The sequence below is a fragment of the Pteropus alecto genome, unplaced genomic scaffold (assembly GCF_000325575.1).
Source record: "Pteropus alecto unplaced genomic scaffold, ASM32557v1 scaffold339, whole genome shotgun sequence".
Taxonomy (NCBI): Eukaryota; Metazoa; Chordata; class Mammalia; order Chiroptera; family Pteropodidae; genus Pteropus; species Pteropus alecto.
In genome coordinates, this window is record NW_006442509.1 from 1,590,658 (window position 1) to 1,607,225 (window position 16,568).

At 52.9% G+C, this 16,568-nt stretch overlaps 1 protein-coding gene across 1 annotated transcript in view; it reads left to right on the top strand.

The window, feature by feature from the left end:
* Positions 1 to 6,679: 6,679 nt before the first annotated feature.
* DIP2A (disco interacting protein 2 homolog A) overlaps positions 6,680 to 16,568 on the top strand; it is a 73,879-nt gene continuing 63,990 nt past the window's right edge. Inside the window, exons 1-4 of the mRNA XM_025040318.1 lie at positions 6,680 to 6,764; positions 7,903 to 7,974; positions 12,424 to 12,543; positions 15,779 to 15,898. Of these exons, the coding sequence (XP_024896086.1) occupies positions 6,680 to 6,764; positions 7,903 to 7,974; positions 12,424 to 12,543; positions 15,779 to 15,898 (397 nt within the window). The remainder of the gene's footprint in view (positions 6,765 to 7,902; positions 7,975 to 12,423; positions 12,544 to 15,778; positions 15,899 to 16,568) is intronic.

The following is a 16,568-nucleotide window of genomic DNA, read 5'->3' on the forward strand; positions in this document are numbered from 1 at the left end:
AGCTGGAGCTGGAGGTGGCGGAAGGTGAGCGGCGCGGCCGCGGGGCCCCGCCCGGGAGCTGGCCTGGGCCCTCACACCCGGGACCACGCCACGCTCCCACGCCTGGACGCCGTGGACCGCCGCCCGGCTCCTCGCACCCGGCGCCCGGACCTTGGGGTGCGCGGGCGGTGGACTGGGCGTTCGGCCTCGGCGCGTGCGCCCGGACCGTTTTTACCTAAGCCGCGCGGAGCTTGTCGCAGCCCAAGGCCGCAAGTCAGGGCTCCGAGCCCGGCCGGACCCAGGGCTGCCTGCGCGCGCTGTAACAGCACTTGCCTGAGAACGACCTTGTTGACCCCTTTACGGAATTTTTAAAAATTAAAAGGAAAAGTTCAATAAATGGTTGAAAAAGACTAGAGTGATTCAGCTTCGGAGGCGGTGGCCGGCACTGCCCTCTGGATGCTGCTGCCCTGCCAGCTGTTTGCTGTCGTTGCCCCAAGAGCAGGTTCTTGCTCAGTGTAATGTTTAACTTTGTTTTGGAAGCGTGAGTGCATCTTCAGCTTTTAAAAGGCAGTTTTTGGTAGTCTTGCTGTTTTGAGTTTCAGGTTGTCTGCTTCGCTGCCCAGTTGGAGGGGGAATTCTCACAGCGGCTTGGAAGTAGGCACGGGCTTGTGCTAACTCACTCAGCCCGCACCAGCCTGACGGGGGGAGGGGCTGTTGTTTTGAATTCAGCATTCACATTTTTTAAAGTTCTGTGATATGTGATGCATTTTTTAAAAAATGGAAGTGCATTAAGAAATGGATGGGTTTGAGAGTTAGTGATTAGACGCTCTTGGGAAGTATGAAAAACAAATTAGAAATCGGTCTGATGGGAACTGCTCTCTTGAATTTGGTACAGCTTTCCTCCAGGGAAAGTCAAGTAGGTGGACTTTAGATTTTTTCCATTTTGAACACGGTTTTGCAGATTGCTTTTCATTGCTGCGCCCGTGTATTAGTTATCCCCTCACTTCCTAGTTGTTTGTGGTTGCATGTTTGAGTGCTTTCTAGGAGCCGATGATCAGATGAGACTGGAGCCTTTCCTCAGAGAGCTCCATAATTCGAATGACAGCACACATGAAGCCGGAGAACTGCTTCTTGTCTGTTGGATCTGTGTGCAGCGTCGTCATTGTAGACACATGTGGAGGATGTCTGGGTGAGAAGAGGGCGTGAGGTTCCATGTAAACGGAGGGGAACCTAGAGATGTAGCTTGAGCTGGGGAAGGGGGCGAACAAAGTGTTGAAGGGAGGGACAGCGGGCCTCAGCAGCGGAGGAGACAGGAACGCTGGCTTCTGTCCCAGCTCCTAGGCTGGCCCAAATAGGTCAGCGATTATTTGGGGACAGTCACGCTTGGCTTTGCTCCCAGGTGCTTCCACACCCTGACACTGGCTCTTTCAGTTTGTGCTGTGATGGTTGTCGGCACGGGGCCTCCCCATCGGACTCAGATGTTTTGCCATAGGGACTGTGTCTCAGGCAGATTCTTGGCGTCTTCACACAGTGGCTGACATCTGGTGCGTGTCCACGAATTGCCACTGAATTACGGCATCTGTCAGGTTGGGTTTGGGCAGCTGTAGAAGAAAGTGAATGCCAGCCTTAGGGACACCCCGCAGTTCTGTGGGAAGTCAATCAAGTAGTATATGCGGAAGTGCTTTGCAACTGATCGGGTTTTATTTATGTAATTAAAGGAAGGTGTTATTAACGGCACAGCCCTGAAGCCGCTGAAGCTAGTGTCATTGTTATCATTTTTCTGTTTCGATCAAATAGCAGTAGAAAGTGAGATTGACTTTGACCTGTGGGGGCCCCCCAGTTTGGCGGGGGTGTGTGTGTGAGATAAATTTCTAATTCAGAATAAAGTAATGTTAAAATAGGATGGCGTCACAGCACTCACATCTGTCTGAATAAGACACTGCTGAGAGCTTAGCACTGGCACTGTGCCAGGCAGGTTGGAGGGACAGGGACACCGAACACAGACAAAATGCTGCCCACACAGAGGCTGGCAGTGAAGGACAGGTGCTTGGATAACTGGAGGACCCTGCACAGCCCCCTCAGCCGGGACACCAGCGACGAGGAGTCGCGAGTGTGCTCCCGCCTTTATTCGTGGCTCACCTGTGGCCTCGTTCTCCAGCCCCCCTCTCAGCGTTGTGTTGGAGGTGGCCCGCAGGGAAGCCCCTGGTCAGAACGCACTGATTCCTTCCCGTGGAGCAGGTTTGCTGACTTGCTGTCATGGATTCCGAAGGGGGACATAAAGCCCCGCTGCGGTCTGCCTCCTTCACTTTCTGGCTGGCTCACCCTTCCTGCTTAGGGATCGCCTTCACATTGAGCCAGAATGAAGAGATGAGCTGCACAGACCCCACCCTTCTTAGACCTCCCACCCAGGAATGCATAGCAGAATTCACACCTGTGGCCCCTCAGAGCATATCAGAATGTCCGTGGGCAAAAATGAGGTTATTAGAGGTGTAACCTTGGTTTTTTACAGACAATTCCCAGACAGTGATGTTTTCCCTGTCATTGTGTCCGGTCACCTTGGGTACCTCGCGACTGGCTCTGGTGCTGCGCAGCATCTGGGCCCTATAATGTGGACAATGGCATCATGATTTTTTGCTTCAGTGGCCTGTGGTGTTTTGCAGAGGAAGCTTCTACACAGCAGGCTGCATTTATCCCACTCCTGTGTCTTTATTCTGGTTAATAGGTCTGTTCTGCAGCTTTAACTTCAGTTTCTCGTTTTCCTGCATTCCGATAACACGGGCCCCGGCCTGGGTAGGGTCTGAGGAAAGCGAGAAAACCCCATTTGAGGGTATGCAGGAAGGGACTTCTCAAAGAGCTTTTTTCTCTTTAAATGTCTCTCATTTCAAAAATTTGTGCTCTAATTAGTTTTCGAGATGACATCCTGACATTGCCTTCACAGCGGTAAACTTCTGTTGTGCTCCCCAGGTATGTTGTGGTAAATCGAAGTTCTCGTGTCCACGTTCTATTTGCTTGTCGAAGCCCAGCCCAAACGTATTCTTGTTTTTTTTCTTTCCACCTCTTTAATTCCTCCCCCTGCCCCATTTCTACCCCGACCTATGGATGTTGCTGTTTCCCCTTAAGAACTGGATCTCTGAAGGTGAGGCGTCTGCTCCCGCACGCTCCCCGCATGCACCTGGGGCCTGGCGCACCCAGGATATGGTCCGTGGCTCCACCTGGGGCGCGAACCCAGGACCTTCTGCATATAAAGCAGACGTACTAACCACTACACTGTGGAGCCACCCCCTGTTTTAAGACTTAAGTGTAAACTTCACTTTATCGTTGAAGCTTTGCCTTCCTCCAAGAACAATGCCCCCACCCCAGTTAGGTGCCCGCTGTTCCTTGCCCCTTGGGCACTCATTGTAATCGTCCTTGCAGGACCCATCACAGTATTGTGTTTATTGGCTCGTCTGTTCTTTGCCGCTGCACAGGGAGCATTAATGAGGAAGTTCGATGTGTCCGTCATCGTGTCCTCAGCACCTAGCACATCTCAGGCATTTTAACGAATGTTTGTTGAATTAATAAGAGTAAGAATGAGCCATGGGCTTTGCCGTCAGTTTTAAGTCAAGAACCCCTGTGATGAATTGAGTCCTTAGCGTTCTGGTAACAGTTTCGCAGTTCAGTGGAGCAGAGCAGGGCAGATCTGCCCTCAGGAGCTGCTGGACCCGGATGTGGCATTTGTGCTCTGGCCTTCCAGGAAGAAGACAGCCCGAGACAGGTGTGCTGCGGGTCCTGGCTGAGCTGCAGAGGCTCTGCCCCTGTGAGCTCGAGACCCATCTGAGCGAGCGGGTGGTTCCAGCCCCACGTGGCAACGACCCACCTGTGTTGCACCAGTCCGCACCGCCTTCACCCTGAGGCCATGCTCCTCATTGCCGTGCCACAGAAGCAGGCTTGTTCCTGGGAGGCCGTGGCTCCTGAGGGGACTTTGGCTCAAGGACTGCATATTGGCCTGAAACAGTTGGAGCTGCCTGGCCCTGAAGACTTACCCACCTGCCTCCTTTTCTCATCCTTTTCCCAGGGATCCCCCTGCATCCCCTCGGGTAGCTCCCCAGCCTCCTCCAGCACCCTCCAATGGTCCCCACATCAATCTCTTGCATGCCCGATCCTGTCGTGGCAGCTGCTTCTCAGGAGGCCATGTGTATGGGGTCAGTGGTGTAGACCCACGCTGGGGTCAGCGGTGTGGACCTACGCAGGGAACTGCAGATTAAAACACCGAGACACCACCACACCCCCGTCAGGATGGTCACAGCCCCGATACTGACGACGCCACATGCTGAGAGGACGTGGAGCCACAGGACTCTCGTCGCTGCTGTGGGGGTGCTGCTGGTGCAGCCGCTGTGGGAGACAGTTTGGCAGCTTCTTGCGAAACAAAACACACTCGTACCATACGATCCAGGAGCCATGCTTTTTGGTATTTGCCATAAGAGATAAAAACTTATGTCCACAAGTAACCTGCACACGGACATCTATAGCAGCTTTATTCATAATCACCCAAACTTGGAAGCAGCCAAGGTGCCCTTCAGCAGGTGATGGATAAATAATTTGTGTGCGTCCAGACAGTGGGCTATTGCTCAGCACGAAAGAGAAACGAGTTATCAAGTCAAGAAAAGACACGGAAGAACTGTAAATGCGCGTCGCTTGTGGAAGAAGTCAGTCTGAAAAGGCTGCCGTGTGATTCCAGCTGGATGCCATTCCGGAAAACTGTGGAGACAGAAAGATGGTGGTTACCAGGAGTCGGGGTTGAATGGCACAGCACAGAGGGTGTTTAGGGCAGTGAAATTCTCTGTGTGATGCCATAGCAGTAGACACGTGTCATTCTCCATCTGTCCAGACCCACAGGATGTGCACAAGAGAGACGCGTAGGGACTGGGCAGTGACGCTGTGTCCGTGCAGTGCGTCACATGTAACAAATGCCCCTCGGCTATGGGAGGCTACATGTCTGTGGGCGGGCTGTGTGGCAGCACTTTGCACCTTCACCTCAATTTTTCTGTGAACCTCAAACCTCAAAAAATTAAGTATTTAAAAGAAAAGCAAAGCAAAGCAAAAAATCCCCAACCTTCTGGAAAATTAGTCTGTAAGCCCAGATGGTTTCACTGACAAATTTTTTCAAACATTTAAAAAGGAAATAAAACCAAATTTTATATATCGTCTCTTCTATATACTTTTTATTTTCATTTTTAGGATCATTTTAGTCTGAGAAGTTGCAAAAATAGTACATAGAATTCATTCAGTTTACTGAAATGACATATAACCATAGTATGTTATCAAACCATCTTCCATTTTTCTTAATTACAAAGATTTACATGATTATTATGCTGCTAAATTTAAAGAGTTCAAAGTCACGTGAAGTAAAAAATGAGATCCGTCTCATGCCTACCCTGCTTTCTTGGGGTAACCACCATTAAGGGGTTGCTGGCCCCTCCGGACACTTCCTGCACACGCAGAAACAGCTACGTGTGTGTGTGTATAGATCATTTTGTATAATCAACTAGTCGTTTTTCAGCTTGCTAGTTTTACTCAGTAGGATAGCGTGAATCCGTTCGGTACCCACCCCCCTGCCCCGCAAACGCCAGGGCATCTGTAGGGCCGACAGTGATACAGAGTAATGGTGTCTGGCCCCATATTTGCTTCTTCCTTGTTTGATGGGAGACATTTGTCTCCCATCGTTTGCTGCTATATGCAGCGTTCCCTGCCTGTCCTGTCCCTCTGACCTTGAGGACCTGTCGAGTGTTTTCAAGAATCGGTTTTAGAAATCGTGTTGCTGAGTTAGGGGCTTGGTGATAGCAGTCGTCTGCCGGTGTCCGCAGGGCCCACTGAGGGTACGGAATCCACAGACGCTCACCCTTCTGTGACATGGTGCGGTGCTGGCATGAGACCTCCCACGTCCTGAAGCCATCTCTAGGTTTCTCATAACACCCAGTGTGACAGTTGTTACACTGTATTGTTTAGGGAACAATGATAAGGAAAACCGTCTGTACAGACGCCCGACTCGGTGCATGCCGCACGAGTGTAACATTTTCAGAACATTTTCGGTCCACGGTTGGGTCCACAGTTAGTTGAATCTGCAGACGTGGGGTCGTGGTCACGGAGCGCTGGCCGCGTCTTGCATTTTGCGTTTGTGATCCCGAGTCTGCTTTGTGGCGGTGGAGGTCGCCTGGGCCACACATTGCACACCTACCTGGAGGGCCAGTAAAGACAGACCGCCAGAGAAGCTAGTTCTGGATGGGCCCTGGCGTTTTCCACAGGCCCCCGAGGACTGAGTGCTCAGCCAGCGGAGAGCCCCACCCTGAGGATCCCTAACGCTGTGGGGGCAGGGTCACCCAGATCTCTGCCATAGGCTGGGGAGTGCGGCTCTGCTGTTTGTCTCTAGCGTTTACTGAACTCGGGGTCAGAAAATTGGATTCGAGTTCCTTTTCTGTCAGCCTGTGACAGCCGTGCGCCTCTCAGCGGCAGGGATCCATTCTGAGAAATGCCTCGTTAGGCGGTTCTGCGAGTGTCCAGTGAGTGGGCAGGACAAGGACGGGGTCGCTGGGGGCCGCGGCAGCCAGCAGTGGACCAGGTGTACTCGTTGCGTTGTGGGTGGTGACGTGGACGTGGCGCGCTTAGACGAAACACAGGCAGTAGCGTGAGGTTTATAACATGGTGCCATTCGGGGAAAGTGAAGATGCGTGGACACGGGCAGTATGGATCTGCAGACCGTATTCAAAGTAAAGGCATTAAATGCAGCAGGACAGTGTCCTGTGGGGAAGGTGGGGGCAGAGGGCAAACAAGTGGAAGGACAGACAGATGGACAGGAGGCTCCGCGGGGCAGGCGGCCCAGTGGCGCTGCTGTCAAAGCAGAGGTCCCAGCAGGGTGGGGGAGGTCCCAGAGCAACTGCCTGCTGGGTAGGCAGGAAAGTGCTTCCCAGACCCCAGACTCATCTTCTGTAGGACGGTGCATCGGTGTCTACCCAGAGGCCTTCCATGCGGCCTAACTTAGACGCAGACTTCCGAGGTGTCAGGAGTTTACCCAAGGGAATGGCTGGGAAGCACTCAGTGCTGGGCTTGGGGTGAGGCCATGGGTAGGGGCGAGAATCACCCAGAGAACAAGCTGCCAGCAGAAGCTGTGCATACATCATCGTCTAAAGCCTCCGAAAGACGACAGGCGCACTGTGTGCCCCAGGCCCGTGGGAAAGCAGGCGGAGCAGAGCTGGGGAGGTGTCTCCATGGAGACGCGCTGGGCTTGTTCCGGAGGGTGTGTCGCACTTTTGGGCTGCGGTCTGCACTGCATCCCAGGACGCCCCCGCCCTCCAGGCTTGTCCCTGGGGATCCCTGACGGATGGGCCTGGCCGCGTCTTCGTCTTCGTCTTCGCTTTGACAAGCTGCTTTTCGCTGACGACCGTGTCAAAGGGGAGTGATTATTTACCTGCAGTGAATCCTCCCCTTCTGGTGTGCAGTCTGCACAGACAGGTACAGTCATGGGACTGCCACCGCGATCGGAACAGAGAGCTTCCTCACCCCCACAAGTCCCTGCCGCCCTGTGTCATCAGGCCTCCCCTTACTCCCACCCCCTGGCAGCCACCGTCTGCTCTCTGTCCCTACAGTGTTATCTTTTAAATGGGAGAATTCGGTGTGCAGCCTCCGAATGTGAGAGCGTGTGAGAGCGTGTGAGAGCGTGTGAGAGCGTGTGAGAGCGTGTGAGAGCTCCCCAGTGGCTCTGCGTAGCACTGGTCTGTCTGTTCCTCTTCCCCGCCGATTAGTATTGCATCGTGTGCACGTGTCTCAGTTTCTTTATTCAGTCACCGTTGAAGGACATTAGTGCCTTTCGTTCTTCCGTTATGAATTAATTTTTATTTAAAAAGTTCTGGAACTTTAGAAGAAATGTAATTCTTTTTATTGTTGTTTTAGGTGACATCACCCAAAAAGGATATGAAAAGAAAAGGGCAAAGCTGCTCGCGTGCTACCTGCCACCGACTCAGGGTAAGGTCAGCACCCTCGTGTTTGGAACAATTCCCTCGTCTCGTGACACTTGATTAAAAATGGATTTGACAGCTTAACATTGGTATATTTCCTATTTTGTTAGGAAAGACTGGACAAATAATCCGTGTAATATTGAATAAAATCCAAAGGCATTGATTGTAATTTACAGCTCTGGTTTGGTGTAGATCTCATCCCCAAATAGGAGCTATTTTATTTCAATGACTACAGAACATGATTATTTTCATGATTATGGTAAGGAACAGCCTTACGTAGGTTTGCAGCAAATACTGTAAAGGTGTCCGTTGTCCGTACTTGAGATTGACCTATTGAGTCAGCACATTAATCATTTCCACAGACTTTGTGTGTGTGTAGAATTTAATAAGCTAATTCTAAAATTTATATACAAATTTAAAGCGTCAAGGGATTCAAAATATGCCCCAAAAAGAATGAGTGGGGAGGCTCTGCCTGCCAGGACGTGAGGCGTGAACCTCGCGCTGCCGGTTCGTGCATGATGCGGCACAGGGCGGACAGCTGGGGCGTCAGAGCAGGAGCTGGAGCCCAGCCGCAGACGTGACCGAGTGGAGACTTGGCTTAGGCAGGTCGTGGTGCTGGCCCGATGCTGGTCCACGCGAGATGAGATCCAGAAACCACTTCCAGGTGCATCGAAGGCCTCAGCGTGCGAGGCACAGATGATAGCCCCTCCAAAGCTCGGACAGGCACCGTCTCGGGACAGGAAGGTCTGCTCAAGTCACCAAGGCCCCAACCAGCAGCGACCACAAAGGAAAAGATGGTAAATTGGACCACGTTAAAATTAAGAGTTTCTTTTGATTAGAAGTCACAAGGAGGCTGGCAGCAAGCCAGAGGGAGAAGAGAGCTTTAATAGCTGGGAGGGCAGCACCGGCCCTCGGTGCCCCCTATGGTCACAGAGGTGCCCACACTGTCCCCCTGCGTGCCGACCATCACCACCTAGAGCTTCTCAGCACTCGAAATATGGCTGGTAGTGAGAGATGAAGTTTTAATTTTAATTAATTTAAACTCAAATAGCCAGAAAGTCTCCCAACATGATTTTTAAAAAAGCCCAGTAGACAGGTGGACTGGAGACTTGAGGAAACCCTGACAGCTAGCAAGCAGACAGTAGATGCTCACCTCCGCAGTCACCAGAGAAACGCAGATCAAAGCCGCCACCTGCCGTGGTGGCTGGAGAGGGCTCCAACGCTGGGAGTGTGGACAGCTAGCATTACCTGTCACCTGCTGTGACAGGGTCAGAGGTGACCAGCACCTCTCCTGCAGTGCCTCTCCTGCATGCCCTCAAGAGCCCCTGTATTTGCACCTGTGCATGAGAGTGTGCATCGTGTCCTGCCCGCAGCACGAACACCTGCCAGAATCCATGCGGTGGAGAGCCAAAGGCCCACCTGCATCTCAGATGCGTCCCACACACACGGGGAGCCAGAGGGCTGTGGCCAGAGCACGTTAAACCCACGCCTGCTGCCCCACGGCGAACCTTTGCGTGGCTGGTTAAAGCAAGACGGGGAAGCGGTTTTCCCTGAAGTCGGGGTGCTGCGTCCTCGTGGATTGAGACTGGGGGGGCCGGGGGGCTCCGAGGCACCTGAGGGTTTATTTTTAACCAGCGCGGTGGTTCCATTGTCTCTTGTGCAGTAATTCTTAAACTGAACACATGGTTCATGCTGCTTTATTGTTAGGACATACTTTACAGTCACCAGCGCAAAGAATGGTGACGAGGCTTTTTATATGCTGACATCCATCCAAAATGACAAAACACACTCTGAGTAAAATTAGAATGGAAGGAAACGAAGGGAACGTGACAGCCCACTTGCGAACTTCTTCGTTTCAGCCGTTAAACTCAGCAGTCACATCCTGCAGCGTTTCGATCCCCAGCTGGGTGAGGCGGGAGTGCTCGCCCTGCCCACTCGGAGCCACTGCGATCAGTGGCCGCTGCGAGCGCGGCTCTGGGGACACAAAGCAGGATAAACTTTAGAGGACAGAAGACAGCCGTCTGCACTCACAGGTAGTGTTAGTGTCACTTTATGCTTCGAGGACCCAGGTGACTTCTTGCTTAACTATTAGAATGAAGTTCGGGGGTTGCTCTAAGACAAATATACAAGAATCTATAGCTTTTCTCTGGCAGTTTTTCTGTTAATGGAAAAAACTCACATTTATAAGGGCCATAAACGGTCAATTGCTTATTAATACATTTAGCTAGAAAGCCACAGAACCTTTGTCAGGGTAGTAAAATCTATTTGAAAGAAATAACAGACCCTAAAATAGAAGAAACGCCAATTTACTAAATGGAAAAACTATCATAAAAGTGGCAGTTTCCAAGTTACTGTGTGAAAATAACGCAGTCCAGCCTGAACACCTGGGGCCTATCCCCCCGCCCTGAGCTGGGGCTAGAATAAGACCTGTGTGTAGGAGAAAACTTCTGAGCAGCTAGTACATTTTGAAAAAATACTAGTGAGAAAGAGCTGGCCTTCGGGAGGTAAACCTGATTGTGTCCGCTGAGTCGGCACAGCGGGAGGGCCCAGGTGTGTGGGTGGGAGGTGAGGAGGCCACAGCTGGGACCCGCAGCCTCTGCCTGGAGCACATGACCTGCAGGGATCACAGCTCCCAATGCGTTGTAGTTGCAGGTGCTATAAAATTCGGGAGAACATTTGAGTAAGCTTTGAGTGAGGATTACAAGACAGGAGAGCTGAGAGTTAGAAAGGAAGAGAAAAACGGACATGATTGGTTCCCTCGGGATGGCCAAGCTGCCACCAGCCAGGCCGAGCTCTGGGAGGCGTATGCAGTGCAGAGTCCTGTCCCCAGCCGACCATGAGGCTCGGCAGCTGGGTAAGACGAATAGAAAGTCAAAGACGACAAAACGCAGTGGGCGATAGACGTCACATGCCCCACTCCCTTAGCAGGCAGGGAGTTGCAATCAAAATGAATCGTTTCCTGTCGGACTGGCAGAGTTCCGAAACGTTTCATAAAAACCTTCGGTGCTGACAAGGATGTGAGGAAATGGCACTTCCCTACGCTGCTTGTGGGAGTGTGAATTGCTGTCACCTCTTTGGAAAGTCATCTTGATATCCGTTAAGATGAAAAAGGTACCTGCTCTTTTATGCAGTAATATACTGGGTTCTGTGTCTTGTTGAGTGAATGGATCTGTCTTAAGGGCCACACTCGAGTTGTAAACGTCAGGTCATCCTTGCGCAGGTGCGTCAGCTGGCACCCCGCCCGTCGGTGACCCCGGTGCCCGAGGTTCTGTGCGTCGTCGGCTCCACCAGGAGTCAGAGTGATTTTGTCCAGTCACCAGAAACAAAGCCAAAAGCATCCGTCTCACTGGATGTGTGTGCACATGTGTGTGCACGCGTGCAGAGATGCTTGAATTCCAGAGAGCTAGACATCGATTCTAGAGGGGTTCCCGGTCTAGTGTCATGTGACAGCTCCTCAGATGTCGTGCTTAAAGCAGCTGCATCTGCTCTGCTCACGAATCTGCAGGCTGGCCAGGCTCAGAGGCCACCTCGCCCTGTCCACGGAGCCAGAGCTCGTGTCCTGGGTGCGCCCTCACCATAGCCGTGGAGTCAGTGCTGGGGGACGGAGGCAGCTGCCTCCGGCCCCCTCTGTCCTCTCGTGCGTTGTCACAGAGAGCCCGACAAGAGCTGTGTCACCTTTCATGACTGGCCGTGGGAGTCACACAGCGTCACTCCTGCTCTAGTGTGCCCGTGGGGCAGTCACTGACGAGCAGGGTCGAGGCGGGGGTGATCGGGGCTGGAGGGGCCAGTGGGGCTGGGGTCTTGCTAGCTCTTTTTATGGCATTTTGATCATTTTGCTGAAGCACCGCTGAAGGCTTGGTTTGTGTTCCTGTCAAATGCCAGCAAACAAGGACTGGGACACCCTGAGGGCTCTGTTTAACAGCCCTGCGTGCCTGTCCCCGTCCCTTCACTCACCACGGTGCCCCGAGGGCCGTGGACATGAGCGCCATGGGCCAGGGTGCAGTGGTGAGCAGTCCCCATCGGGCGTGGAGACGGCGAGCGTGTCGCAGGCCGAGGCAGTGGGTCCGAGGTCTGAGCTTGCCCTGCCGTCATCCCGTCACCTGTGCCTCTCTCCTCGTGCTCCCCTGTGCCTGCCCGTGCGACACCCCGTAGTTGCGTAGGGGGCATTCCTCGTCGAGTTCGCACCGGACTGCAGGGCTGCGCTCAGAGGGCCTTCCCGAGGCCTTCCTGTGCGTGGTGCCGCGAGGGCTCCGGCCGCCTCCAGGGGACGCTGTAGGGAGAGAGCTGGACGTGGGCATCACGTTCACCTTGACTTCCCAGCCCCGGGTGGCGGCCACCCAGGTAGGCAAGCTCAGATCACTGTTTTCCGTGCAGCGTGGGCTGTGCGAAATGGGGCTTTGCAAGATTGGAAAAGCAAAGAGTTCCCACAAGACATCCCCCTAAAATTGTGTTTCAGGAGTGGACCCCCCGCTCCAGGCAGAGCCCAGGACGCCCGGGCCCCCACGAGGCACGGCCGCGGCGCCCAGGCCGCAGAAGCCGCGGCCCGCCAGCTCCCGGGGCGAGCGCTTCCGGTCAGGTAGGGACACGGCGGCCGCTCGGGCTCCGGGCGGTTTCCCCTGCCTGACGCCCGCTGAACTTACCTTCCCTGGAACGGCGATTTACCACGTCATCGTGGTTTTCAGGAACAAACTTAGCCCTCACGGGCCCCCAGCAGATGCTGGCGCCCCAGCGCTCAGAGCCCACTGCCCGGTCTCCCCGCGCTGGGCAGCCCGGGGCCTGGCGTTCACAGCCCTGTGCTTCGTGACTGCGGGTGGTCTAGTATTTTTTCCTTTTCTAAGTTGGGAGCTATCTTTCTAATTAGATTTCTGCCTCTTTGTCGCTGCTTTTATACGTAGCTAAATTTGTCTCTTGATATTTTATTTGAATGATCAGAACACCTGTTGAAAATTTTCACGTTTTCAGTTTTCGATTATGTAGCAATAACTTCTACGCACTCTACTTCACCTGTTTAACAACTCTTTCTGCGTTGTGGTATTTCCTCCATATTTAAGCTATTTCGATAAGCCTTTTTATAAAGAAAAACTTTCAGCAGAGATAAAATTTTGTTTTAAGAATAGCTAAAAGGAACATTGAGATTTTAAATGTTATGTCAACAAGGGAGTGAGAAATTTTTGATGAGATAATTTCTTGTCAGTTTAATATACATGTAAAAAACTTTGTCACACTGAAAATAGTTTGCCTTCGTGTAAAGTACACGACACACAGAATGTAAAGTATTGCAGCAAGTTTAAAGACAGAGTCAAAGCCACCTGAACTCTGAACCCTGAGAATCCTGCACACCGACTCCAGTGAGACACAGGGGCAGACACGCGACACCCGTGTGCATGGCCTGTGAGTGGGGTCACGCAGGAGCCCCTCCTGTGTCCCGTTCCCCACCACCGCTTTGCACGTGACTGGTGTCATAACCCGTTTTCTGCCCCCGTGAGCCTTATCCTAGTTCTGATGCTTTGTTTTCTGAGCGTAAGACCTTTATCATGAATGTGCTTTGGTAGTATTTTCTCTGAGGCTTGGTCTTGTATTTGCATTTTCTTAAAATAGCTTTGGAAGAGCATAAGTTTTTAATTCTGATTAAGTCCAACTTACCGATTTTTTTAATGGATACTATTGTTGTTATTGTGCCTTCGTGTAAAGTACACGACACACAGAATGTAAAGTATTGCAGCAAGTTTAAAGACAGAGTCAAAGCCACCTGAACTCTGAACCCTGAGAATCCTGCACACCGACTCCAGTGAGACACAGGGGCAGACACGCGACACCCGTGTGCATGGCCTGTGAGTGGGGTCACGCAGGAGCCCCTCCTGTGTCCCGTTCCCCACCACCGCTTTGCACGTGACTGGTGTCATAACCCGTTTTCTGCCCCCGTGAGCCTTATCCTAGTTCTGATGCTTTGTTTTCTGAGCGTAAGACCTTTATCATGAATGTGCTTTGGTAGTATTTTCTCTGAGGCTTGGTCTTGTATTTGCATTCTCTTAAAATAGCTTTGGAAGAGCATAAGTTTTTAATTCTGATTAAGTCCAACTTACCGATTTTTTTAATGGATACTATTGTTGTTCGTGTCGCTAAGAAGTCTGTCTCCCCGAGGTCACTAAGACCCTCACCTGGGTGTTCTCGAGGTCTCATCGTTTGGGGGCTTCCCCTTTAGGTCCGCGGTCCTTCTTATGGACTGCAGCATGAAGCCAGCGCACGGACCGGGGCTCGCGTGTCACATGTGGACACCCAGTGTGTGGAGCGTATCCTGCCTCTGCCCCTTTGCCTAAAAGCAGCCACCCACACACGCGTGGCTTTTTCTGGACCCTCCCGTTCTGGTGACGCGTTCGTCCCTCTGTGGAGAACCACACTCCCAGCGACTGTAGCTTAGCTGATGGTCGCCTTGTCGTTGGTTCTGTGGATGTAACATGTCTGTCGTCTTCTGGCACCTGTGAGATCGTCTCTATTGCTGGTTTCGAGCGACATCTCTATGCCGTGCTTGCTCTGATCTCCTTACGTTTCTTCGGCTTTGTCGAGCTCCTTGGATCTGTTGGTGTATACCTCTGTTGTGCTGACACTGTGTAGATTTTTACTTCTGGATGGTTCTGTCTACCCTTTCATTTTGTCTGATTCTAAGACAGCAGCAAAGAAGAGAAGGAGAAAGTCCCAGTGGAACTGACTCTGTCACCCTCCAGCAGAGGCTGGGACACTCCGGTGCAGAGCGTCTCCTGTCCGTGCGCTGTGTGGGGCTGGGGGGCCGGGGCGCGCACCCAGCTCTCCCCCCACGCGACTCCCTTCAGGAGACCGGTTGGGTCACCGGCTTCCTCCAGTGGCAGCCACAGCCCCTTTCCTGCCTCTGCGCCTTCATCGCGTCCTTTTCCCCCATCTCTGTGTTGCCTTTGCTGTCCAGTGCATCCCGGCTTTGCCCTGCTTGGTGGTCACACTGTCCCACTCTTAACCTTTGAGGACATCTTCAAGTTAGGCTCACGCCTGTTGGGATTGTGGGTCCTGCCCTTGCTGCCGTTGTGACGAGATGCTGCAGGCCCACCCCGGCATTGCCACGGGTCCTCTCAGTGGGGTCTCATTCCAGGACCCCAGTCTGAGTGCAGGGCTGGTCGCTGCCTCTCAGCATTGTCAGCGGACTGGCGCGACCCGGCGTTTAAAGGTGACCTGACCTCGCAGGCGCGCGCCGACACTTCCCGTCGGGGTCCAGGGCCGCAGAGCGTTGCTTCACGTCTTCGATCCCCGTTGTGTCCCATCCCCGCCTCGTGAGCACCTCGGTTCCCAGGAGACATTGCATCCGACTGTCACACCAGACTCCCTTTGCTCTGTCCCACGTGATGCACCAACGCCACCATGGGACAGGACCCTCGCGGCCGCCAGCAGGGGTCCTGCACAGGAGTCCGCACTGCGTGGGCGGTGCCCCCGTCCTCGGGGTTTCCCGGGAGGCGCAGGCTCACCCGTCCGTGGCCTTTCAGGGCCGCTCGGCGTTCATGCCGAGCACCAGGGACAAGTTGACGTTCGTTCATTTCACCTGACCTTCAGTGTGGGTTTCTTTTTTTATTTAGTTTTGCTTTCTAACTGTGAACGTATTTAGATGGTTCCGGAGTCACGTGTACAAACGGGAATATTTAAGGACATCCAGGACCAGCGTAACACGTAGGCACGGGCCAAGCTCGTGTTCCTTTCGCGTCCAGTGAAGATAACGAACAGCGGACGCATAACTTTTTTCCTGGAGAACCAGCATTGTGAGAGTTGTTTTCACTGCTGCTCTTTCTGCGTAGATGTCCACACGGAAGCCGTGCAAGCAGCTTTGGCCAAATATAAAGAGAGGAAAGTGCCTCTGCCTTCGAAAAGACGCTCTGTTCTCGCGCATTCGTCTGTGGAAACCTGCACCCCACCAGGTACTGATGGCCACGTCGGGTGGGCTGACAGGGCGTTCCTCACGCCGCTGTCAAACCTTCGTTTCCTGGTGAGGTGTAAGATCCTGGCCTGTAGGAAAGATCTGGAAAAATTGGAGATGGAGATGCGTGTCTGTGTGCGGTGCCCTCGCCTGGGATCTGTGTGCACACAGTGTGGCTGTCCCCCCGACTTCTGTGTGGGCTTTCATGTTTTCACTAAGATGCTGTGTGTGCCTTGTAGTGAGGGGAAGACCCTGGAGTGAGCGAGGCCTTTGGGCTCAGGCATTTTCATTATTCTCACTTTAGGAACTGGCACTTGCCAGGTGGTTCGCAGGCCTCGGGCAGGAGGGCAGAAGGCTATCTGCAGGGTCTCGGGTTTGCTTCACTGTTGCTGCTGTGCCCCTGGCCATCGGGACACAGCTCCTGCGTGGGGTTTCCTATCATCGGCCACACACTCCAGGCCCCGGCCAAACCGCCTGCAGCGCCCCTCCGTGGCCTGGCGTCTCACTTAGGTCACGAACCTGGTGACTAGAAGCCACCAGATTCACAGGGTGACTTAGTGGTCTGGGTAATGCTTCCTTGATTAAGAAAAAGTTTACACTGTCAAAAAACACCTAGAATCGGCAGTCAAATTACTCTTCCTACTAAACATAACTGTGGACACCTCCTCGTT